The 24,762-nt window shown below is 38.4% G+C and overlaps 1 protein-coding gene across 4 annotated transcripts; it reads right to left on the minus strand.

Annotated features, from left to right (window-relative positions):
* Positions 1 to 4,017: 4,017 nt before the first annotated feature.
* Positions 4,018 to 24,546, minus strand: apold1b (apolipoprotein L domain containing 1b). Of its 4 annotated transcripts, XM_028564390.1 has the most exons (18): positions 24,236 to 24,546; positions 23,378 to 23,472; positions 23,055 to 23,120; positions 20,591 to 20,650; positions 20,436 to 20,495; positions 19,143 to 19,202; positions 18,933 to 19,004; positions 18,762 to 18,824; positions 18,560 to 18,646; positions 17,405 to 17,476; positions 16,883 to 16,954; positions 16,600 to 16,653; positions 16,321 to 16,353; positions 7,790 to 7,867; positions 6,608 to 6,647; positions 6,470 to 6,515; positions 5,698 to 6,112; positions 4,018 to 4,692 (listed from the first exon to the last, which is right to left on the minus strand). In XM_028564390.1, the coding sequence occupies exons 4-18, from the start codon at positions 20,624 to 20,626 to the stop codon at positions 4,210 to 4,212; spliced, it is 1,671 nt and encodes a 556-aa protein (XP_028420191.1). In that variant the 5' UTR covers positions 20,627 to 20,650; positions 23,055 to 23,120; positions 23,378 to 23,472; positions 24,236 to 24,546; the 3' UTR covers positions 4,018 to 4,209. The 4 variants fall into 4 exon arrangements, with proteins under 4 accessions (XP_028420191.1, XP_028420193.1, XP_028420192.1 ...); XM_028564392.1 differs by lacking the exon at positions 16,883 to 16,954; XM_028564391.1 differs by lacking the exon at positions 16,321 to 16,353.
* Between the last annotated feature and the right edge of the window lie 216 nt (positions 24,547 to 24,762).

Here is a 24,762-nt window from a genome sequence, read left to right on the forward strand (position 1 = left end):
AAGCAATTTATTTAGGGAAGAACAGAAATAGTGTATTTTCACATTGCACTGGCCTAGTGGAGAGTGAGGGTTTAGAGGTCAGAGTAGTGACAACATTTTGGGTACAGTAGTTTATTTGTGTTGGCAGTATCAGATCAAGTGTTTGTATCAACTTTATAAGTGGCCCACAACAGCACGGGTTCCTGACCCAGACCAAGTTGTCTCTAAGAGGATGAGAAAATACAACACATTTTTCAAGTTTATCTTGCAGTCCCATGTGTACATTAAAGGTTTATTGGTTTCTGTAAATATTCTTGCTGTCCATACTGACCGCAAAGAGATCCCTTCTTAAAGATTAATGGTTCCTGGATAAAATCTACAGTCCTTGCTTCAGTAATCTGCGTTAGATGAATCTTCCAAAGTTAGTCTTTTTTTAGTACTAATTTCTCTAATTTCTTACTATTCCTTTGTTGTGACTCAGCCATGAAAGCCCAAAAGGGGAGTTTTCTTCTATCGAGATTCAACCAAAAACGCATCCAATTAACATATGGGCATGTGAGTATTGACGTGAAGAAATGTGAAACCAAATTCCTACAAACTTAATGAATTTGTTCGGTTGACGCACACATTCCAGATCAGGGTGTTCTGTAAGATCAGAAACTGTCCTTGCTTGCACTAGGTAGATGGTATGCTGAAACAGTCACCAGCCTTTCAAGTTACACCCAGCCTATTTTTGTTCTCGTATTTGAAGTAGCTCAACGTGGAATGTGCTCGGGTTAATTGGATTGTTCCTTATTCGCAAGAAAAACGGTTTTGGTTTTGCGTTTGCATAAAGGGTACCAGACAGGCAGGTTTGTCTACATTTTTCCTGAGCAGGCACAACCTAGAAAAGGCTATTCATGCCTTTATTAGTTTAAGGTTGGGCAGGATTACTGTAATGCTCTTTATGTTGGTCTGAATCAGACCTCCATCTCACGCCTTCAACTGGTTCAAAAAGCTTTGTGTGAGCACAACCGGTCATTGCAGTCTTCAAATCAGCTGGTTTTAGAAGTCCCAATGTCAAGGTATAAACGGTGGGGCGATCAGGCTTTTGCACTTGCTGCCCCGAGACTCTGGAACAAGTTACCCCCTGATATTCGCACTATTATGGATGTAGCTCTTTTTAGGTCCAAACTCAAAACCTATTTTAGACTGGCTTTTAATACCTAGTAGTTGTGTGACAATTTCACTCTCCTGTTTCTTTGTAACCTTTTCTGATTTTACTGTGTTATGTTTCATTCTTTTTATTGTATGACATGTTGCAGGGCTGCTCGATTATGGAAAACAATATAATCACGATTATTTTGGTCAATATTGAAATCACAATAATTTAACACGATTACTCGTTGACTTCTGGAAAGATGTTGCAATTATTGAACTTAAAAAACAGTGGAAAAGGTTAAATAAATCAACAGTAAAAAAACTTTGAAATTTGCCTTAATACTTTTCCTATTTAAACTTTATTTTTTTCAGAACACAAGAGAAAATAAGAGTTTACTTGCAAAACGTAATTAGCTAAATAATTGTTTTTCTCAATTCTGTTTTTGTGATCACTGGGAGCCAAAATCATAATCACGATTACATTTCGATTAATTGCACAGCCCTAACATGTTGTTTTATTCTTGATTCCTGAAGCAAAGCACTTTGGATACGTGTGTTGCTGTACAGTGATATATAAATTAATTTAGAATTTCTTTTTTGATTGATTTGATTAACCCTATTCATTCTAAGATTTTGACGCCATGGGATGTCAGAAAATGAGACATCATTGCTTCCAACTTGTTCATTTTATACATTCAACAGTAGGATATATGTAGGCAACATTCACTGTTTGGCCTCAGGGATTACTCAGTTTGTATCATAAAGTACATTAAAATGAACAAAAGGAAAAAATAAAAATCATTATCCATATGTCCATTGAAATTAATTGCTATATCAAAATCAAGATATGCTGTGTTAAAGTGTATTTTTAAGAATACATGTGTGTTTACTTTGTGAACAAAGGCTATTAAAAAAATAGTGACGCTTTTGGTAAAGCAATTTTTGGGCTGTGCCATAAACAAGTTGGGGCAGGTTCTTTATGCGTCACACAAGAAGAATAAAGAAAATCTTTTTACACATAATGTAAAAATGTGAATGTAATTATTTAAAAAAATTAATATTAAACTTTATTAAACCCACAATAATACTTAAAGATCTTTAATTTTTAGAAACGACATACATTACTCGTACACACAGTACATGTTCTTACTGTAGAGCACCTGGAATATAATGGTAACGATCCTTTTAACCCTCTGAAGACAAAAGACGTACCGGCGAGTCCAAGCGATGTTTGACAATACTACTCAAAGCAATGTTAGAAAATTTCATTTTAGACATTTATTTACTATTTAATTCATATATTATCCTACTTTTGTGAACCCAAGACTGTTGTAAACTCATTTCAAGCACCAAAACAATTACCGTAAGTGTAGGTATGTTTTCACAAAAGAGAAATATTTCCACTTTAGGGCCAAATGATCTCTTTTATACATTGCTCTGGACACAATTTTGGGCGTCACTATACAGAAAGCGGAGTTTGTTTGGAACGTTTTGATATGAAACACATGGGGATCAGGTTATATGCAAATACCCCTAAAAGGAGAATTCAAGAAGATATGTAAAAATGCTCTCAGACCTCAGAGGGTTAAAGAGGTAAAACTCCACCTTTTGACTGTAGGATCCCCGTAGGGCTCATTACATATTATTCAGACATTTGCACAAGGTTAATACCCAGCAAGCCGTACTGTTCCTATTGCTTAACAACATTCTTCCCTCCGGTTGTATTTCATGAGCCATAGTCCGATGTGGGCGAGGAAGCGTGAAGGCCATAAACTTGTATTGCTTTATGCATCTTGATTTGTTGCAACCGCTTAACAAATGTCTTGATGTAAAGTTGGGGCGATGGATTAGGTCTGATCTTTGAAAGGCTTAATAATCTAATTTTTTTAATAATAATTTTTTTTAGTACTCCATCAATCCATCTTCGTCCGCTTATCCGGTGTCGGGTCGGGGGAGCAGCTCCAGCAGGGGACCCCAAACTTCCCTTTCCCGAGCAACATTAACCAACTCCGACTGGGGGATCCCGATCTACTAGGTAGATGGTATGCTGAAACAGTCACCAGCCTTTCAAGTTACACCCAGCCTATTTTTGTTCTCGTATTTGGAGTAGCTCAACGTGGAACGTGCTCGGGTTAATTGGATTGTTCCTTATTCGCAAGAAAAACGGTTTTGGTTGTTTTGAGTTTGCATAAAAGGTACCAGACAGGCAGGTTTGTCTACATTTTTCTGTCCTTCATGCACAGAATCAGTGTATCGCTCTGTGAGCACAAGGTGATCACGTCCTTATCAGTCCCTCCAGGATTATGCAGCCTTTTTTTTTTTTTTTTTTTTAAGATTGTTGCGGCCCAAAATGCTTGAATTTGCGGCAGCTTTTGTAAAAGATTGCGATGTCTTTTTGTTGCAATGAAGTTGCGAGAGACAGTAACAATAAAACTACTCTGGGCAGAGTTTTCCTAGTAACCTTACCCCTAAAAGATTCAGGATGCTGCAAATGCTGGTGCATGCTGGTATAATATGAAAACGGCTGGTGGATTTAAGACAAAAAATAATTTATTGAATGAATCAATTTTGAACATTTCTGTCAGTGGCTTGTTGATCTTTACATTGTTTATTTCCTATCCCGGCCTGGGACACACATTTATACACTTTCATAAAGCACTTATTGGGCTTTAACTAACTTATTGCACTTACAATTTAGGTCGCGCGTAGCTCTCATCCCGTTTTCCTGAATTGGTGTGTGTGTGTGTGTGTGTGTCTCCCGTTTTTCCTGAATCCTGTGTGTGTGTGTGTGTGTGTGTGTGTGTGTGTGTGTGTGTGTGTGTGTGTGTGTGTGTGTGTGTGTTTTGTTAATCTGCTCTAGCTTTTCCAATGTTTCAGACACAGATATGGCCCAATATGATGTGATTTATTTTTTTTAATTTATTGAAAAACATCAAAATTTTTTGAGGGAGGACCCCTAAACTCCTGGCCAAAAACCTAGGGAAAACCACTCTTGGGAGAAACAATTACAGTGATAATTGAGTGTTTTATTTGCTTGGGTTTGTGGTGTTAGAATTAAGCCTGGCTTTGGTTTGGTTTTCTAACCAGCCTTCATTCTTCAAATTCTGCGAGTTTCTTTAACTCGGACCTTAAAAGCTCTTCATCCTCTTCCTCCTTGTCTACCTCCACCTCTATTCCATCAATGGTTTTCTGCAGCTGTTCCTTGATGCGGTTTAGCTCCAGCAGCCCATCCTGCAGGTCCCTACAAACCTCTCGAATCTTAGCAGCAAACTCTGTCTTGGCTCCCTTTTTTAGCTCCATGGTATCCTTTGCCAGGAAAAAGATGTCCAGAGCCAGGAAGAGACCAGACATAACTCCAGTGGTAACGCTCATCACTTGGGCGGCTTTAGCAGCACCCCCTGCAACACTGAGGACCTGAACGGTACTAATCAGGCTCTCTGTGTTTATCATTAAAGCCTTTCCGGCACGCCCGCCCTCCTTCATTACATGTTCAACGTTCTTGTTAAGGTGCTTCTGTGCGATGCTCTCAACATACTTCTCAAAGTTCCACTCCTCAAGCGTCTCCATCCCTTCCTGGCGGGTAGATAAGAGATTTTACATTAGGATTAATTGTTTTTTTGTTTTTTTTACTAAAACTGCAGATGGGCAGTATTTATTAACGAATAGGATTGGTTTACCAACCAAACTGGTAAATGGTAGGATTTGTCAATTCTTTATCATTATGCAGATTATCACGTCAAATTGCTGCTCTAGATTTTGGTTAGAATGATAACCTGCGTTTTAATAGTTGGCACAGGACTGGAAAACCAAGATTCCAGTGTACAGTTTAAAACCGAAATATCCAACAAGTAGCTCGCGAGCTACCGTTACGGAGCAGGTCTCCATTAGCTCGTCAATAGGTTGGCAAACTGCGAGACAAAATAACCACGATATTAAAAGTGAGGTAGTTAACTTTGTGAGCCACAGAAGTGTAAACTGGTAATGTTTTCTTGGACCTTGATGGGAATATTTTCAGTGATGTAGCTAACTAGATGGGCTAAAAGAAGTGTAAATGAAGTAATGGCATCTCATAAGCTTTGGTTATTGCAATTTCAGATGTGTACAAATAGTAGCTTCATTCAGCTTATGTGTGTGTTATGTAAATAAATGTAAGTGATGTGATACAAGTAGCTCTTGGCTACTTTAGTTTTTTAAAGTAGCTCTTAGATGAAGAAAGGTCGGAGACCCCTGGTTTCGTTGAACACAATTATACCGAGATGCTGAAAGCGGTTCTGGGCAACTTGGAAAGATGGCCGACTTTGCCCAATTCGCTACAGGTGCGAACAAAAAAAATCAGTCACAAAAGTAGACAATTTAGACTTTTGTTTTGAGATGTTAGTGGAACAATATTGCAGTTCTATGTCAATATTGCAGTCGTGTATAAAAGGGGGCGGTATTATCTATGCACACAAGGTGAATATGATTTCTCACACTCAAAGCTAAAAGAACACGAATAAAATGATCACAATATCAAAAAAAGCAGTATGTTTTAAAGATTTGCATGCAACTGACAAACTGCCTGAAATTACATCTTCTCACCTGCAAAAACTCTAGGCACTCCTTGATGTCCTTCATCTCCTCCTCGTAGTCTTTGATCGTCTGCTCCACCTTCTTGCGGTCTGTCTTTGAATGGACTGTGTCAGTGATGTTGGCTGAAGCGGACGCCACCCCACCTGCCGTAGCTACACCGATGCCTACAGCAGTGACGATGAGCGATGCTCCCGCTGTAAAGGGCGCCAAAATGAGGCCAGTGATAGTAGTGATAGACCCAGCAACGCTGGCCACCCCACCACCGACACAGGCCTTGACTGTTTTCTTATGGAAAACGTCAGCTGAATCAGCCAAAGCGAGCAGCTCCAGGATTCGCTGCTGGAGTGAGGCGCCGCGCTGGTTAAAGAAGCGAACAAAAAGTTGAGCTGCCATGAAGACACGGTCAGCTGCTTGTTCCACCACTCTGAGACAAAGAAACAAGGAAAATGTTACAAGAAAAACACTAGATTATAATGCAAATTTAAGTTAAAAAAAGGACCTAAAGAACTTTCAACCAAGAACCATTTATGTATTGTATAGAACGCTTTTGGTAAAGATTAGTTCTGTAGACAAGACGAGTAATGTGTCAACCTTAGTTGTTAAGGATAAGCAAACAATTTTTTAAGGTAGAAATGTCATTTACTGTAAATATATAGTAGATTGTCTGGGATTTAAGCCATGGTATTGTGATACAATGTTTTCTGTTAATATTGGCCTGTGCAACTCTTAATCCTTAGAAAATAAATTCATATTCAAATTCATAACTTCAAAATGCACTTACTCTTCAGGTTCATCGTTCTGGTTGGTCTGATTCCACTCATCCCAGCCTAATACACGAAAGAACAATTACAACTACAAGTTATAGTGTATAAGCAGGTTCCCCAATAAATCAACAAAACATTGTCAATATCAAGCATACCCCCTACTGTTCTCCACCACGCTAAAAGGCCTTCCTCATCCTGGAAGTCAACAATTTGAAACTCGTTAGAATAATTCCATATGTATTGTATTAAATACACATAAAACAAGCAGCATGTGATGTAACATAAGACCAGTGATGTTGATTGGTACGCGTTCTGAATCTCTGACACACAAAAATCTGAAAGGACGTAGTAAACTCACTATTCATGCGTCAACTCGTCATTCATGCTTGGGACGCACCCAGTTCTTTCCCTGATAATGCTACACTGTCAAATCTGTCTTGAAATCATAAACCAACAAAACGTGCGCATAAGACAGGTCCCCAAGAGGTATGAAAACCGTGCGCACACACTGGTTACGGTTCTGGGCATGTTCGTCTAATTTCAGCCTCACAGATTTCAGTCAAAATGGCTTGTGTAGAAGAAAAAAAAAACTTAGTTATGGGGGTGGGGGGGTCCTTGCGCCGTAGTGAAACCGCAGTTGGCTGGCACGGACAAAGTGCTGTCTGTCTCTGTCTGCTGTATGAGAACATTACGGATTTAGTGTTACCTGATAATGGTGGGAAAAAGTGGTGGATAAAGGGCACTGAGCAACACGTGTGGCTTATGGTAGCAGCAATTCTTCCAATATTAGGGTGCATTTACGTAGACATCTCGCCAGTGTGTCTGTTGACAGCACATGGAGAAGAGAGTCTGGTAGGAAAGAGCATTCATTTAAAAAGCCTCAAAAACAAACAAATGCATTGGGCGGGTTTATAGCTACAGATGCAGTCGTGGAAGAGGTGTGTTTAGCATAGGATAAAGTAACGTTACTTGAGCCACGCTAATTTCACTTTCATCATCATTTCAGCAACACAGTAAATTCCCAACTGTTGGCAACAATGTTGCACACAGGCACTTTTTTTTTGGGAGAAAAGAAAACGTGCAGCCACATTTTTTTTCGTTTTCATTTTATAGATTTAAATAAAAAGGTTAAAGATTGATGATTTGAACGATTTTTGATCATGTAGAAAAACAAAGATTTAAAAATGTGGATGGTTCACAATCATTATAGGAGGGGCTTATTATCCAGAAGGATAGTTTAGGACTGTCTGGGACCCACTTAAATGACCACCTATGGGTCCCGCAGACTCGCTACTGAAAACCTATCCGCATCATTAACACATTAAAAATAAGCTTACTTCTAGAGGGTCCAGGACAGTTCCTTCATTGGGCACTGGTACTTCAGCCATCTCTAGTGTCTGAACTTCCACTACTTCCTAGAAGAGAAAAGTACAGCACACTGAATACATTCTGTCCAAAAGGCTGTCCTGTTTTGCTGCCATACAATGGTTGAAACCTTTCACCTGGCTACATCCTTTGTTCCCATTTCAAAAATGCTAATTGGTTACCATTAGGCATGCAACAAAATAAAATATTCACTATTTTGACCAATGGCCATTATACACTATCAGTTATAGACGAAAAACATTTTAATGACTTACTATAAAACAATCTTTCAGTCAATGGAAGAAATTTTTTTTTTCACCTTCTGAAATGTCTTCAGTGTCAAGATCTTTTACTAAGTAATATTAGCAATACCACAATTTAAAAGTACTGTTACAATTAAAAGTCCTGCGTTCAAAATCGTACTTTAGTGAAACTATGCAAGTATTATCAGGACAAATGCACTTAATGTAACAACAAATGCATAGTGAATACTCACTTTATTATGTATTAGATTATAATTGACATTCATGCAGTGATATGTAAGCTGCATTTTAATATTGTAGCTGACGTGGCCGGGTTAGCTCAGTTGGTAGAGTAGGCGTACATATATAGAGGTTTACTCCTTGATGCAGCGGGCCGCAGGCTCAACTCCGACCTGCAGCCCTTTGCTGCATGTCATTCCCCCTCTCTCTCTCTTTTCATGTCTTCATCTGTCCTATTGAAAACGAAGGCCTAAAATGCCCAAAAATAAAAATAGAAAAATATTGTAGCTGGCTGCAGTAGAGCTAAATTAATTAATTTTTCATGTATACTGTTGCGTGGTTTACAGTTACCGTTAATTTACTGTAAAACAATGCAATTAATTATATGCCGATACATTTTTAAAGTCATCGAAAAAGTAACTACCGTATTTTTCGGACTATAAGTCGCTCCGGAGTATAAGTCGCATCAGTCAAAAAATGCGTCATGAAGAGAAAGTCTTCATATATAAGTCGCATTTATTTAGATTATAACTACAAGAGTTATTCAACTACACAATAGCACACAGAACAATACGCTGAATACGGTAGGTGTCCGGTATGTTAACGTAACACATTAACAGTTATTGAACTATACAATAGCACACAGAACAACTAGCTAGCAGGGCGTGGAGCATGGAGGTATTAAAAGGCGTGGAGACGTAACTGCACCGTGAACGAGCCCCTCCCGACTCCTTCCTCCAGCTCTGGCCGTCTTGCTTTCAGCCCACGATTAGCCGATTAGCTTTCTTTGTTTTCTTCATTGCAGTAAGAGTCACCTTTTCGCCAGTCTCCCTCATAAGTTTTTCCCTCATTTCAAACTCTCTTTCTGCTGCTCGATTACCGTTTTCGGCTGCATATTTTACTACCTGCAGATTATCTCTTTTCTTTCTCAGTTGTCTTTAGGAGGAGCGTTCTAGTTGTCACAAGCCTAAAGCGCCCTCTCGCGGCTGTAGACGGTAATGTTTTCATGTAAAAACATGTTAAATTATATATATTTTGATATATAAGTCGCACCTGACTATAAGTTGCAGGACCAGCCAAAGTATGAAAAAAAAAGTGCGACTTATAGTCCGGAAAATACGGTAGTAACTACTTTTTAATATTTGTTGTATTAAAACACTCAATCTTATAATATTAAATGTGCAGTGGGTAGAATGCAAAAACAATGCAAGAATTTGAAGTGGAGTGAGACCTCTACCTTCAGCTCTCCCTCTCCTCTCTCTGTCACACGGACAATGCATGCGCAGAACAGCCAATAGGAACACAATGACCCGTGATTGAACAAAGTCTCCTGTCATGGGCTAGATTTATTAAAGCCTCAAAACGAGAAGAGAAGATGCAGAAGTCTAGTTTCTAGTTCTCTCAGGCCACTTGAGTAAAAATATGCCGAAAGATTATAATTGGTTTTTTTTTTTTGTCAAACCATGCCAAAAATCAAGTGCCTAACACAATTTTAAAAGAGAAGAAATATGTCTACTTCAGTGGATGGCATACAAAATCTAGTTCCAGTGAAAACGAGTCTCAACGGAGGTTACTGGCACAAAGGCCACAGGTGTTTCAAAAAGCTAAATGCTTAAGTAAAGAGAAGCACAATGTAACAACCGCCTCAAACCAGCAAGCGTTCAAGCCTGAATGAGGAGTTAGGCCTTCCCTTTTTAATAGCAGACAGTAAAATGTGGTTTATTCATACCTGTCCAATCACAAGTAGATGGAACGTAATGTGAGGTGTTTTTTACTAGATCTGCTCTGCTCTAATAACCGGTGATCGAACGTACACGGGCAATCACGCCTTAAATTTGAATCATATACTGTATCTTTTGAGGAGGTCAAGTTATGAGCTAGGATTTAAATGGTTTGTACACTTTTTACGCATTTCTTATGGCATATATTTTTTTTTAAAGATGATTTTTTTGGGGGTTCACTTTTTTATACTATCTTTTTTATGAATATTGTATTGCATATTCTACTAAAATTGTTTAGGTAAATGATTTTTTTTTTTTTACATTTTTATGACATACACTATACCTTTTTTTAAACATACTATACTATGACTATAAATGACTTTTTTTGACATATTACAGACTTTTAATGACATTTTCCCATATTATACATTGACTATTAAATTTTTATCTCATGCTATACTATGACTTTTGACATACTAAGACATAAAACATTTTTATAACTTTTTTTGACATACTATGCTATGATTTTTTTAGACATGCTATACTACAACTTGGTTCAACATACTATGACTTTTTCATCACCTTTTTTCAACATACTATACTATGACTTTTATCACTTTTTTCGACATAGGAATTTGTTTTGACATTTTCTATGGCATAGTATAATATGACCACTTTCACTTTATGTACCACTTTCTTTGTGATGCAGGGAATCAATTACGTGAAGATCCAAATATGCTTGTCCTATAACTTGAGATTTATCCACGTAACGATTTTTTTTAAACACATACTATACTATTACTTTTTTATTTCATTTATTTTCATGACATACTATACTATCTCAACAGAGGATGTGCTTCCTGCGGCTGCTGAAGAAGTTCATCCTGCCAAAGACAATGATGGTACCCTTCTATCGAGTCCATCCTAACCATCTGGTACGCTGCTGCCGCTGCCATGACTGCAGCGTATCATTCGCTCGGAGGAGAAAGTAATTGGCTTCAATCTGCTATCCATGCAGTAGAGCTCTGTACAACTCCAGGAAAGGAACAGACAGGAAAGAGTGTGACCGACCCGTTCCACCCTGACACAAATTCTTTGAACCTCTTCCCTCTGGCAGGAGGCTGCAGTCCATCGGTTATTTCCCTTATCAACAACGCTCGGGACCACTACCAACTCCCATCCCAGACCCACGTTACATTTTTACTTCCGGATGTTGAATAATAGAATGTCGAATAAAAGTTATAGTATGTCTGAAATAGTGATAGTATAGCATAACAAATAAGTCATACAAAATTCATTATCATTACAGATGTCGAAAAAAAGTCATAGTATAGTTTGACGAAAATGTGATGAAAAAGTTTTTCTTCATATTTATGATGTAATTTTTATTAATGCATCTTGACTGTTTGCAGGACTTGCTTTTATCTTCTGTTTACTGTTATGCACTAAATACAAAGGCAAAGTTCTTGGCAATAAACTTATTTCTGCTTCCTGATTCTGATTTCTGATGACATACTATGCTATGACATAAAAATAGCAAACAAGGAATGTCGCATAACAGTTATAGTATGTTGAAAAAAGTGATAGTATAGCATAACAAAGTCATACAATAGTCATCAGTATAGTTGTGTTGAATAAAAAGCCATATTATAGCAAGTGAAAAAAGTCATAGTATGTCAAAAAAGTGATAAAAAAGTCATAGTATAGTATGTCAAAAAAAGGATAAAATACATAGTATACCATGTTGAAAAAGTCATAGTATATGTCGAAAAAAGTGATAAAAAACTGATAGTATTGTATGTCGAAAAAAATGATTAAAAAGTCATAGTATAGTATGTCGAAAAAAGGGATGAAAGTCAGTGTATGTCGAAAAATCTGAAAAAAAGTCATAGTATAGTATGTCGAAAAAAGTGATAAAAAGTTCATAGTATAGTATGTCGAAAAAAGTGATGAAGTGATAGCATAGTATTTCGAAAAGCAGTGATAAAAAGTCATAGTATAGCATTTCGAAAAAAGTCATAGTATGTCGAAAAAAGGGATAAAGAAAGTCATAGTATAATGTCAACATGATGAAAAGGTCATATAACATGTCGAAAAAATCTTAGTATAGTATGTCGAAAACGGATGAAAAAGTCACAGTATAGTATGTAAAAAAAAAAAAAAAAAGTGATAAAAAAATAATAGTATAGCACGTCAATAAAGTCGTCAATATGTCAAAAAAGTGATGAAAAAGTGATAAAATGTCATAGTATAGTATGTCGTAAACATTTATTAAAAAGTAGAGATGATCCGATACCGATCGGTATCGGCTCCGATACTGCCTAAAACGCTGGTATATGTATCGGGAAGTACTGGAGTTTATGCACCGATCCGATACCACGTAATAAAGCCCTAAAGAAAATCTACATTAAAGTAGTTTATGTTCTTTTTCCGTTATAACTGACTGTCAAACTGGAGAATAAAAGAAAGTTCTGGGGCATTCATTGTGTGTTCATGTTTCACAAAGAGTTTAACCGGAATCGGTATCGGGAAGCAAAAAAGTGGTATCGTGCCATCTCTATTAAAAAGTCATAGTATAGTATGTCGGAAAAAAGTTATAAAAAGGAGTAGTATTGCATTTTGAAAAAAGTCATTAACATGTCAAAAAAGTGATGAAAAAGTCATAGTATGTCAAAAAAAGGGATAAGAAATTCACAATATAGCATGTCGAAAAAGTCATAGTATAGTATGTCGAAAACGGATGAAAAAGTCATAGTATGACAAAAAAGGGAATAAAAAGTCCTAGTATAGTATGTCGAAAAAAGGGATAAGAAATTCACAATATAGCATGTCGAAAAAGTCATAGTATAGTATGTCAAAAAAGTGATTAAAAAATAATAGTATAGCACGTCAAAAAAGTGATAGTATAGTATGTCGAAAAAAGTGATAAAAATGTCATAGTATAGTATGTCGTAAAAATGTATTACAGTCATAGTATAGTATGTCGAAAAAAAGTGATAAAAATTCATAGTATAGAATGTTGAAAAAGCCATGTATAGTATGTTGAAAAAAATGTATTAAGTCATAATATGTCAAGAAAAATATTAAGTCATAGTATAGTATGTCGAAAAAAGTGATGAAAAAGTCATAGTATAGTATGTCGAAATAAAATGCTAAAAAGTCATAGTATATGAGGTCGAAAAAAGATATAGAAAAGTAATAGTATGTCAAAAAAATTGATAAAAAAAGTCATAGTATATAGTTTATTATAGACAATTTATATTTTTAGAAACAAGATACAGCACAAATATGTAAGGGATAATGTAGAGCGAGGCGGTTGTTATAGCGAATACAACGCCGACAGCAAAATTACGAATCCCACTATGGCCACGCCAAGACCCGCCCTACGAAGCAGCTCGATTGGTTGGGGTTAGGCATTTCACCTCGAGTGGTTAAGATTAGGGTTAGGGGATTGGTCAGGGGATAGGACCTGTACATGTAAGCATGGACGCCTGGCCAATAGTAGTGTGTGAACGCTATTGAAGGGCGGGTCTTGGCGTGGCCATAGTGGGATTTGTAATATCGCACCCCGACAGGGTGATCAGGACCCCGACGCGAAGCCATCAATTGTATATGAACCACTCATATTTTAGCATTAAAGCTGCAGTAGGTAAGATTGTGAAGAGCCAAGACTTTGCCAACAAATTTGAACATCGACAACTTCTCAGTCCCTCCCCCCTTTCTGATGAAGCCCAAACCGTCTCCTAAGCCCCTCCCACACAACGGAGTTTGACAGAACTGCCTACGCATGTCAGACAACATGTTCAATAACTAAACACTAGCACAACGTTAACTTAACTCACAAACAGTAAAACGATGCTAACTAGCAGGCTACCGTTAACCATTTTAGCATCACATCAGACCGACCACTGTGCTAACGTTACTATCATCCTCACCAACGTAGCTTTGTGGACTTTTGACTACTAATAACCAAGTGAAAGATAAATCATTCATGGTAATAATGTTAGCTACCTGTTGAGAGGAAATGTGGCTACGTCTGCATCGTTCTCCAGATCTTTAAAATCCCACAGCTCACGCCACCTCTGAAAAGCCACTCCATTATTCACGGAGTTTTGGAAAACTTTTCTGCAGCTCGTGCGCGGGAAGGGGGGGGAGGGGAGAACATTATATATGCGTGTGCCTGAGCAGTGATTGACAGGCAGATAGACCACCCCTGTGGCCCTGATTGGAGAAAATAGACCGGGAGCTGTGGAATTTTGCCAATGGCACTAGGCTGTAGGAGGTGCCAGAGGAGCTGTCTTTTTTTTTTTTTTTACATAATTCATGTAGTTCTACTGGAACAAAGGGTCAGTTTCAGCAAATATGACAGAAAGTTAGTTTTATAAGACTTACCTACTGCATCTTTAAGTAAAAAAGAAAACAATATTTTGGCAAAGTGTACCTACACATCAACTTCATTAAGTTAACTGTAGGCTACAACGGATAAACGGTAGTCTCGCTTTGCCAGACCTATCTCTACAGCACTGTGGAGTGAGGTCTGGCTACACTGACGCTCTGGGTAGTTTGCATTTCTTTAGACCAATCACAATCCTCTTGAGTGACGCTAAGCTCCGGACGCAGTAACAGTGCCTTTGCAAAGTGGTCTCTTTAAGGAACTTGTTTCGGTGGAACATTTGCAACCCCCAAAAGAAAACGCCACATACAATATTAAACGAAGACAACTGTTCACACAATACAGTAACGAGAGCCATTTAAATGAACTGGATACATAGTTAAACGCAATTTGCTCATTCACTGAAAGAACCAAGCAGGCCTGCCTTGTTGCACGATCCAAATTTTCTTCAAAACTTGCTATTTTCAGCATGTACTTTGCTAGCTCGAAGTTTGTTGTTGTTTCCTGTAGCGAGGGGGACTTTGAGAACGCCAACACAAATGTCAGGCTTTATGCTGGAAATGTAGGCTACTTCCGTTGATCCAGACTGCAACGGATATAGCAGGAATGCTGCAGTAAGTCTACAGTAGAATGATTTCCTGTTCTTTAAAATCCGTTATGGAAAGCAGGCATTCCATTCAAATAGGTTAGCCTGCCATTTAAGCTCAGAGTTGGCATAGGCACAATGTTTTAGAAGGCGCGGACATCTCAAGTCGCCTCTCCATAAGCTCTGCAAAATGTATGCTGAATTTTCTATGTTACAAATGTTAGTTGTGCTTTAATGTGGTTGACGTTAGACGATGTTGGCATGTGGCTACCGAGTTGCTCATCAGGACCGGGAAATCAACTCACCAGTCTCCTGCTAGCCTGGACTAGCTTGCCTGCTGGCTCAAGTTTTCAAATGTAAACATCAGAGAAAACACAGAAGAAAAAGGTGAAGATGGCTATTAGCTACGACCTATGGCTACGATCCCGACTACATGAGCAAGCAAGACCATCTCTGCGTCTCCATCTTTACATCAGAGGGGGCACCGGGGCAAGCAAGGAAAGAGATGATGAGAAAATGTGCTACAGAATTCAGCTGAGAAACCACAGGCTGTTCTGTAATGGCAGGGTTGAAATAGGCCAAAACTATTCTGAGAGAAATCCTAGGCCAGAATTTTAAAGACAATTAAATCAAAATATATTCCGACAAAGGGCCCTATTACATGGGCCAACAATGGTGATCCTTTAACCACACACCCTTTATACAAATATTACCCTGCCTGGATTAATGAATGTGCCATACTGTGTATGGTTTTAGTTTAGTTTATAATGTCAAGTATGTGTGTGCTTAAGATGCACCAACTGTAATTTACACTGTGGGAAAAAAACAGCTATAAAGCAGCTCAGCTGTAGTCATTATCCTGTGGTTCATTTTTGCACAATGATTTTCTTTATTACATTTGGGCCCATTCATGACTGCAGTGAAACTATATCCATCCATCCATCCATCTTCGTCCGCTTATCCGGTGTCGGGTCGCGGGGGGAGCAGCTCCAGCAGGGGACCCCAAACTTCCCTTTCCCGAGCAACATTAACCAGCTCCGACTGGGGGATCCCGAGGCGTTCCCAGGCCAGGTTGGAGATATAATCCCTCCACCTAGTCCTGGGTCTTCCTCGAGGCCTCCTCCCAGCTGGACGTGCCTGGAACACCTCCCTAGGGAGGCGCCCAGGGGGCATCCTTACCAGATGCCCGAACCACCTCAACTGGCTCTATATCTTGTGTCTATTTTTGGGGTTTTATTTCGTTTTATTCCAATAGAATTGTTCCTACTTTTTCAATGCATTGTTTGTTTTAAAGGTGTGTGAAGCTGCATTGCCTAATCACCTTGGGAAGTGCGTGCGTGTCAGATGAGGAGTACTGTGAAGCAAAAACCAAATGAATGATTAGAAAAAATGGAAAACAAAACTAACAGCACTATGACATTATGATGGAGAAAACGTTAACGCCTAACTATGAAAAATTGAAACAAAGCAAAACAGCACTATGGAATATTTTAATTTCAAATTTGTGAATTTCTTTTGTTGAAAAGAAAATATTTGAAATATAATTGGAGTGAACCCCTACATCTAGCACTATAATGATGTACAGTATGTGTACTAGTACCTTTGTTCCAGATCCAAATAATGCAGAGGGCAGAATCCTCCTGATTCTCAAAGTCTAGAGAAGAAAAAAAAACATGAATGTTCTGACATCTTTTCAGCCGCCTACAGTAAAAGAGCATGTGTAATAATACAAAAACAAAATTCGGATTCACCTCCACACAAGTGTTAGTGGTCATAGAGTACTGTATATATATTTAAGATATCTTTAAGCAGTAGTTTTACATTACATGTTGAATTGACTTAAATTTGAATGTAACCTGACCCCTGATCCCTGTTTTACATACCATAGTCCCTTTCTTCGGTGCCTCCATTGGCTGGCTTTTCACCTCGCAGCTGGCATCAGTATACCAAATAGACTGCGGAGAAGTTGGCGTATTAGCTCTTTAAACTAGTTTAACTTAGGGGATTCTACCCCCACACAATGGCTTCAAAAATGCCTCGCATTGAGTACGGCACACAATCACAATCAAGCTTTTATGTGGCTGTAAATTGAGGCTTTACACACTGATCTGGGTATCCGATTTATTACGTTTGATTCACTGTTGTGATCATTTCCTAATGGCTCAAAGATCACCACAATGAGCCTTTTATTATTCATTTTGCTAGTATCAAAACCTTCCTCAATCTAGGACTAATGAGATTAGATACTTTGTTGGCTCAGGTCAAGACACCGAAGACTACCTCCATGAACCATGACCTCCGTGAAAAACAAACAACCATTGTTTTCTGGTCTCGACAGATACTACTACGGGAAGTTCCAGTAAACACGAAACAATGCTTTCATCATAATGTATTTAACGTCTTACATGTCTCTCTATGGTGCTGTCATCCACACTGTCAGAGCTGGAGGAATGTTCACTATGAATAGCATGGGGTTCCTGATAAAAAATGGATGGGGGGGAGAGAGAACAAAATTGAAGAGCAGTTGGGTCTTACAGTGTTAAAGAAATAAAATAAAAAAACAGATAGTTAAGTATCGACATCCAAGGAGCTAACATATGGTGATCTAAGTATTGTTGCTGGCATCTCCTGGCTATGATAGGTTTATGTGAAAAACATTGGGAGGTAATGCTATCAAAGGTCGAAGATGAGATATCAACAACCGAGTCAACGTGGTCTGTGATTAAGGCGTCATGCATCTGGGTCACCTTTGAGATCATTTTAACTTCTCCATTCCTTTCCGAGAACACCGTAACCCTAAACCGTAAATGCGTCTTGAATGAGGAAACCGCAGAGACTTTCTGACGTTCATCATCTGGCATCTGACTACACTGGCTTCAAAGAACTGAAAACTAGGCAGACTATGCTATAATTATGAATTAATTTAGAGATTGTAAACGTTTGAAATTAAGCATTTAAGTGTTTATCAGTTACAATATTGTTGTTTAGTTAGACACTGAGACACCTTAGACACTGAGGGTGCAGCGCTGTATTTATAAAAGTGCCTCTTTTATAAAGCTAGGCATTTGTTTTCAACCAAAAATGTTTTTGTGCTGTTCAGGGGGTACTTCGATGACAAATATTTCAAAAAAGGGGGTACAGGATTTTTAAAAATGATTGAGAACCACTGTTATACATGATACAGCAGAAGCTGTAAAAATCTTCCAGAGGTGGACAAAATTAACAGGAAATGAAAAAGACAGCACTGAAGACTCAAATTGCTTTCTTTGGCAGCGCCTGGTGGTAGTAGCAAGAATAACACTGGCAGAGGGCGGTGCACACTGCTACTTTCTACATGGTGGGGGACTACTGAGAAAACAAGCATTTTATCAGAGTCGTGTGTGTGCGCGGTTATAACAAATGATTCTGATTATTTATAAAAGCAGCACAAACTCTTGCTTTAAAGACTCTACATTAGGTAGTTTACATGCATAAAATGTTAACATGTTACTTTATGCTTAACACCTACATGATCAGCTAGAAAAAGGATTCATGGGGTCTGCTCAATCGCACAGATCTACCTGCTTCTCTGGCCCGCTGTTACGGTCTGCTAAGCTTCCAGTGCTGGAGGAAAGGTCTGTGTGTAGAGGCTTGTTGTCCTGGGAAGACTTGAGGTACAAAGCAAACAACAACAAACCGAGGATGTGAAGAAGTTGGTTAACAGCAAGCACAGTCAATAAGAATTTTCTCTCTACCAAACATCATCGGTGTTAAAACTGGTACCTGTGGCTGTGAGGATTTGAATGGGTTGACTTTCTGCATCATTGCTGCAATCATCGATGGATTCTAAAAGACACATCCATTGGACAGTTGGAAGTCCAAGCGTGCCATATGAACAAGTGCATGCAAATCATAGATCCGTGGACTATGTATAGTAGAGCTGACCATGTTTACCTGTTTGCCTTGAAGTTCTTTTCCCGTCACTGGAGGATCAGCAGCATCATTTTGAGGATCGCTCTTTGGCACCTGGAACATAAAAACAAGATGCTCCAATTTTCTGCACTACTCTGTGAACTTTAATTCCTTCATATCAAGTTGTATATGTGCATCCCATTCTAAAAGGATTTGCGAATAATCTCATGTTAAAATGTACAAAGACGACACCTGTGCTGAAGGCTTGAACGGGTTGACTTTCTGCATCACCCCTTTTAACATACCCGGGTTCTGAAAACACAACCATGCAAGGTCATCCTCCTGCATGTAAAATACACTGCACATACAAACTCAAAATGGAAAGGGCCCATAACTGGGGAAAGTGTCCATCTTTTTATGTCCAACTAATTCACATTTACAGTATGTAGAGGAGTTACATCTGACTTTTTTCTGGTACTTGTCTCCAATTCGTCCCCATTTCAGAAATTTTGGATCGGACAATGGCGCTTTGCCGGCATCTGCTGGTGGAACGCGGTATAGCGTGTGCTAAAATCCAGGGAACCGCCACAGGAAACATAGGAGGGTGCTTCCCGACAAGCCGCCGTGATGTTGAGACCTGCCTTCAAAGGGGGGTGTTTTTAAAATGCCCATTCAAACACACAATGGTCCACAAGGGCTCACCCACATCCAACAGGTTGAAAAGCACCCTTCTATGTTTCCTGTGGCGGTTCCCTGGATTTTAGCACATGCTATACCGAGTTCCACCAGCAGATGCCAGCAAAAAGTGCCATTGTCCGGGTCAAATTGAAATCGGTTTTCAATTTTTGTTTTATATCAGGAAATATGGTGCATAGAAATAAGCGCTGAGAATGTGTAGAAGAAAAAATTTAACAATTTAAAACGTTGAAAAAAGCAAAAACAAACAAAAACGTCAAAAACGTCGAAAAAATAAGTGTTCTTTTCAAGGTTGACGGGAAGACAACACAAGGGTTAGTTTGTGTTTGAAATTAAGGGACTTCAGAATCAGAATCAGCTTTATTTGCCAGGTATGAGGACACATACGAGGAATTTTGCATTGGATTATACAATGCTCACAATGTGCTCACTCATACAAAAAAACAAACAATATATACACACTATAAACAGAAATAATATAGACCGGTTGAGGCAGTAGTGCAATGAAGAGTAAAGTGTGCAGGAGTAAATTATTTTATGATAAATTATTATTATTTTAATTATGGAGCATTGTGCAAAGGTTATTACATAAGTATTATATTACAATATGAACAGTATGAACAGCTCTGAAATAAAAAGTAATAAGTGAATTTCCCCATTGTGGGATGAATAAAGTATTATCTAATCTAATCTAAATAGAGAATGAGGAATAAATAAGTGGAACCAGTAAACAGGTGCTGATTAGAGACTTACTGTATAAATGTGAATTTGTTGGCCTTGTAAACTGGGGTCTATACTTAAAGCTCTTCTTAGTGAGGGGAAATGAAAAAAAAATCATCTTTCACTTACCTGATTAGTGTCTGAAACCCGTCCGTATTCCAGTGACTCTGAAGATGCGGCTTTAGAGACCTGCGTGAGAAAACCAGCTAAGTGGACGCCTTAGTGTCTGACATAGATCAGCCATTAGCATTACAACTGTAACATGCACACAATGCTGCGGTTACCTGGGGGGTAGACTTGAATGGGTTGAGGTTCTGCATGACCCCTCTGAACACACCAGTGTTCTGAAATACAAGTTATCAAACATTTCATAAATTGATGCACGCCCTCTCGTCCTGTTCATTTACCTCGTAGCTGTACTGTATTTAAGGACGCTACAGCTGGGACACTGACTCACTGACTCGCCTGGTGTGAGGTGCAAATGGGGTGACAACTTACAAGAACGTGACTAAATGGACAATTTTGATGCTTCATTTTTAAAACACAAATGACTCAGGCTTTTGGTAGGTAACACAAATGTTCCCCACGGAGCTGATTTTAATAAACAAAACATACTTTCACTGTATACCAAGTCATTTTCCACGACCATGCTGTTCACCCACCTGTCCTGTACAAATACACAGAAACCCCTGCTGCATACTTCTTGTTGTCAACTGAACTAGTTAAGTCTTCAACTAATTCCAATAGAATAGAAGTTGCTTGATTTGTTCTGAACCCATACAGACTGTCCATCAACAGCTGATCCTTTTAAATTGAACTGTACAACCGTACAAAAAAAAAACTGGGAAAGGAAGAAACTGGCCTACTGTATAATTAGTAAAAATATGTTTGTCCCCTGTTTTGTATTATGGGATCACTTTCGCAATTTTCATTTGACTTGGAAAAGAGCCCGTTTTGAATGATAAGTTGCAAATGTAGGTTACAATAGCAGTAATTACTTTCTTAATTAGAGTCATGTCTATACCATTCCAATCCGTGGATTTTTTACTCTTTCACTCTTCAACTTGTTAACAATATCAATGATTCCATCTGGCAACATGTCTTCAAAAAAAATTGTCCTTGGATTACTTTCTTGTATGTAGTATCGTTTAACACCTCTCTCTTGTGGAGGGTGACATTCTTTTGCTAGTTTGGGTCCCAAACTAATGGAGGAATTATTAAACCCCTCAACCACCTCATTCATATTAGTGATCGTCATACCTTTGTCAATGAAATGATCGGTGTAGTGAGTGTTAGTTGTTCTATTCCTAATAATTTTATTTCCTATATTCCATACCCTTTGTTTTTGTTCATTTCAAATAGTGTATTATAATAGTTTTCTTACATTTCCTAATAATATCAGTTAATTTATTTTGATATCTTTTACATTTAGTCTCTGTATCTTTATTTCTATATTTTATAAATTCTCTATATAGGGTATTCTTTTTATTGCAGGCATTTAGCAATCCCTTTGGGATCCAGGCCCTATCTACAGAATTTTATTTCTTCCTGTACTGTTTCATCGGACAGTTTTTAAATCATACAACGTCATGAATATATTTTAAAAACAATCATGGGCTTTATAGGTTTCATCCACATTTTTTTTTCCAGTCTTGCAATATCAATTACTTTTTTTTTCATCCATCGTCATCCCACAACCACAGTCATAGATCACAAAAACTGGCAAATGGTCCTTAATATCATTCACTAGAAGTGCACTCACTATGTTGTTTTCCATATTATTGGTGAGAATATTATCTATTAGGGTGGCAGAGTGAGAGGTTATGCTGCTAGGCTTAGTAATGGTAGGATTTAGACTCATACTATACATTGCAGTAGTAAATTCCTCAGTCAATACATGTTTGTTAGGATTTAATAGATCTATATTTCAATACTGTAATACACAGCTGACAATAATGTTCCATGTTTTTCTAAAAAAAAAATGTTCCATATAAATTTCAATGGTGATACATTTACAGACATCATCAATAACAGTTGTCATGCTATCACCGTATATTTTAATCTTCTGTCCACATAGCCACTCCTCCTCCTTTTTTTCATTCACTCTATTCATATAGTTTAAATCATAACCATCCAATTCAAAATCCACCCCTCTCTCCAAGCTAAACCAAGTTTCAGTGATAGCTCTCACATTAAATGGTGTGGTGAACTGACTCAAATATTCTCTGATATTATGAATGTTTACATAAAGACTTTTTCTATTGAAGTGTATAATTGATAAAAAGATTATCTAGTTTGATTATTGAACTGGTCTTCTGTATAGTAACTGCAGTTGTCATTCACATTCTTAAAGAAATTCCTATCGGAGTCAACATCTTCACAAACACGCATATTGAAATAAGTTTTATTGAATAATCTAAAGAGTTACCAACAAACACAGCTAATATTCACACACACACACACACACACACACACACACACACACACACACACACACACACACACACACACACACACACACACACACACACACACACACACACACACACACACACACACACACACACACACACACACACACACACACACACACACACACACACACACACACACACACACACACACACACACACACACACGTACTTATCCAGTCCCTCTAGGTCTCTGATGACTAACACCCTGGCTTCTTCTGGAGCAACATTGATACATACAGTGATGGCACATCAGTTATATTGGAGTTCTTCTCACCTGTGTGGAGTCTGCTTCCTGTTATAGTGACTCTGAGGAAGGAGCTTTGCCGACTGTAGAGAGGGCCTGAATAAAGATCACAAGTTTATTCATATTTTACAACAACACTCAACAATTACTGTTTAACGTTGACATGTCTTCTCGTGCGGTAGACTTGAATGGGTTGACCTTGTGCATAACTCCCATAACCCCCGTCCTCTGATATTTATACAAACACAGATTCATTATGACAAAATAAATATCAATGAACCAGCGAAAAAACAAAACAGGTCGAGCCAAGCGTGTACAAATGGGAGAAAAGATATTACAAAAGTGGGACTCACCTTGGTCTTTGGGTCAGGCTCGCTTGTGACCTCAGTGTTGGCGATCATTCCTGCTTCCTGTCTGTTGGGCTGTACTCTGTGGGCTTGTTTTGATCCTGGTGATGAATACATGACTCAGTTAAAGCAACAAACGCATGTTAAACTAAATATCCCAATTATTCCACCACACATTTTCCATACGCCCTTGCTGGGTCTAGGTGGGACAACTGCAGTTGGCTGTTGAGCCTTTATATATTCTGAATGCTGAAATACATGGTATTTTAAATATTAGGACGTGATGAGTGAAAGAAAAAGGTGGCTCCAACTAAATACAAGCTATGACAGTCACATAAAAGACCTTTCTTTTTAGCACAATAGTGCATTTGTACTCATAAGCTGCCAAGGTCGTTGCTGCCCTCTTTTCTCTGGACAGACCCATAAACCAAAGTCTATTAAAATGTGGGTTATTTAATGTACTACTATGGATAACTGGCCAACCAAAACTCGTCAAGTATGAGTTGAATGCTTTTGTGACAACTTAGATTTTACTGACAAAATCGGTTATCATATCTTTTTGTTTTGTTGCATTTTGTAAGAGTGAAATCTGAACAAGCTAAAAAAACAAGTTACGATGTATTGGTACTAATGTACCAAATGTGTCCAACTGAGTGCTAAGAAGTCTTGAAGTCGCATTTATACAACGTGTAAGATAGCAAAAAGGTAGCAAACCATTAAATTGGCACAACTTTGAATACAGTCTGGCTTATGGTACTCTCACACAAAAGAACGTCATATGCGAACACAAACGGCCTCGTACAGAGGAATGACTGACAAAACAAAGCGCTGGCAACAACACAATGGAACGAGCAGGGTGCCTACCTCAGTGTTGCGACAGAAAAACAAACGGACAAATAAAACGCTGCAACGACAGAAGGGTTAAAGGAGTTCAAAAGTTGTGCAACACGGTCCTTCATTTCTCCTTCACTGAGACGTCAAACCGATTTGGCAAAAAAAAAAATTTTTAAACTGCGGCAGACCAGAACGTGCCTGCTCCGACTTCAGAGAAAGTTTCAGTTTAAAAGGCGAACAATGGACAGGTACCGGGTGTCAACGGGTCAGTGCTCCACTCCACACCCTAAAAGTTGGGAATAGTCTAGACAAGCTAGCGCATGTCCATGTGCTAATTTAGATCGCCTGTTAACTGCGCGTGGGCGTGGCCTATTTTACTCCAGGACCTAAACAAATAATACCTCAGGGTTCAAAAATCGAATTCTCAGAAAATTGAAAAATTCACAAAGATTTGTTTAAAAGGGTAAAATAACAATACTATAAATTCAGCAGTAGTATCCAAATTAAGTATGCAGATGCTCAATATTCAGCTCTTATTTGCTTTCATAAAAAAAACT

This window comes from Perca flavescens, chromosome 19 (genome assembly GCF_004354835.1).
Source record: "Perca flavescens isolate YP-PL-M2 chromosome 19, PFLA_1.0, whole genome shotgun sequence".
NCBI lineage: Eukaryota > Metazoa > Chordata > Actinopteri > Perciformes > Percidae > Perca > Perca flavescens.

Coding starts and splice junctions, on each gene's coding strand:
- apold1b (XM_028564390.1), bottom strand. CDS start 20,626: ATGCAGAACCTCAACCCATTCAAGTCTACCCCCCAG. Junction 16,955..17,404: donor ACAGCACCATAGAGAGACAT/GTAAGACGTTAA, acceptor ACTTCTCCGCAG/TCTATTTGGTATACTGATGC. Junction 16,354..16,599: donor TATTTGGATCTGGAACAAAG/GTACTAGTACAC, acceptor TTTGCTTCACAG/TACTCCTCATCTGACACGCA.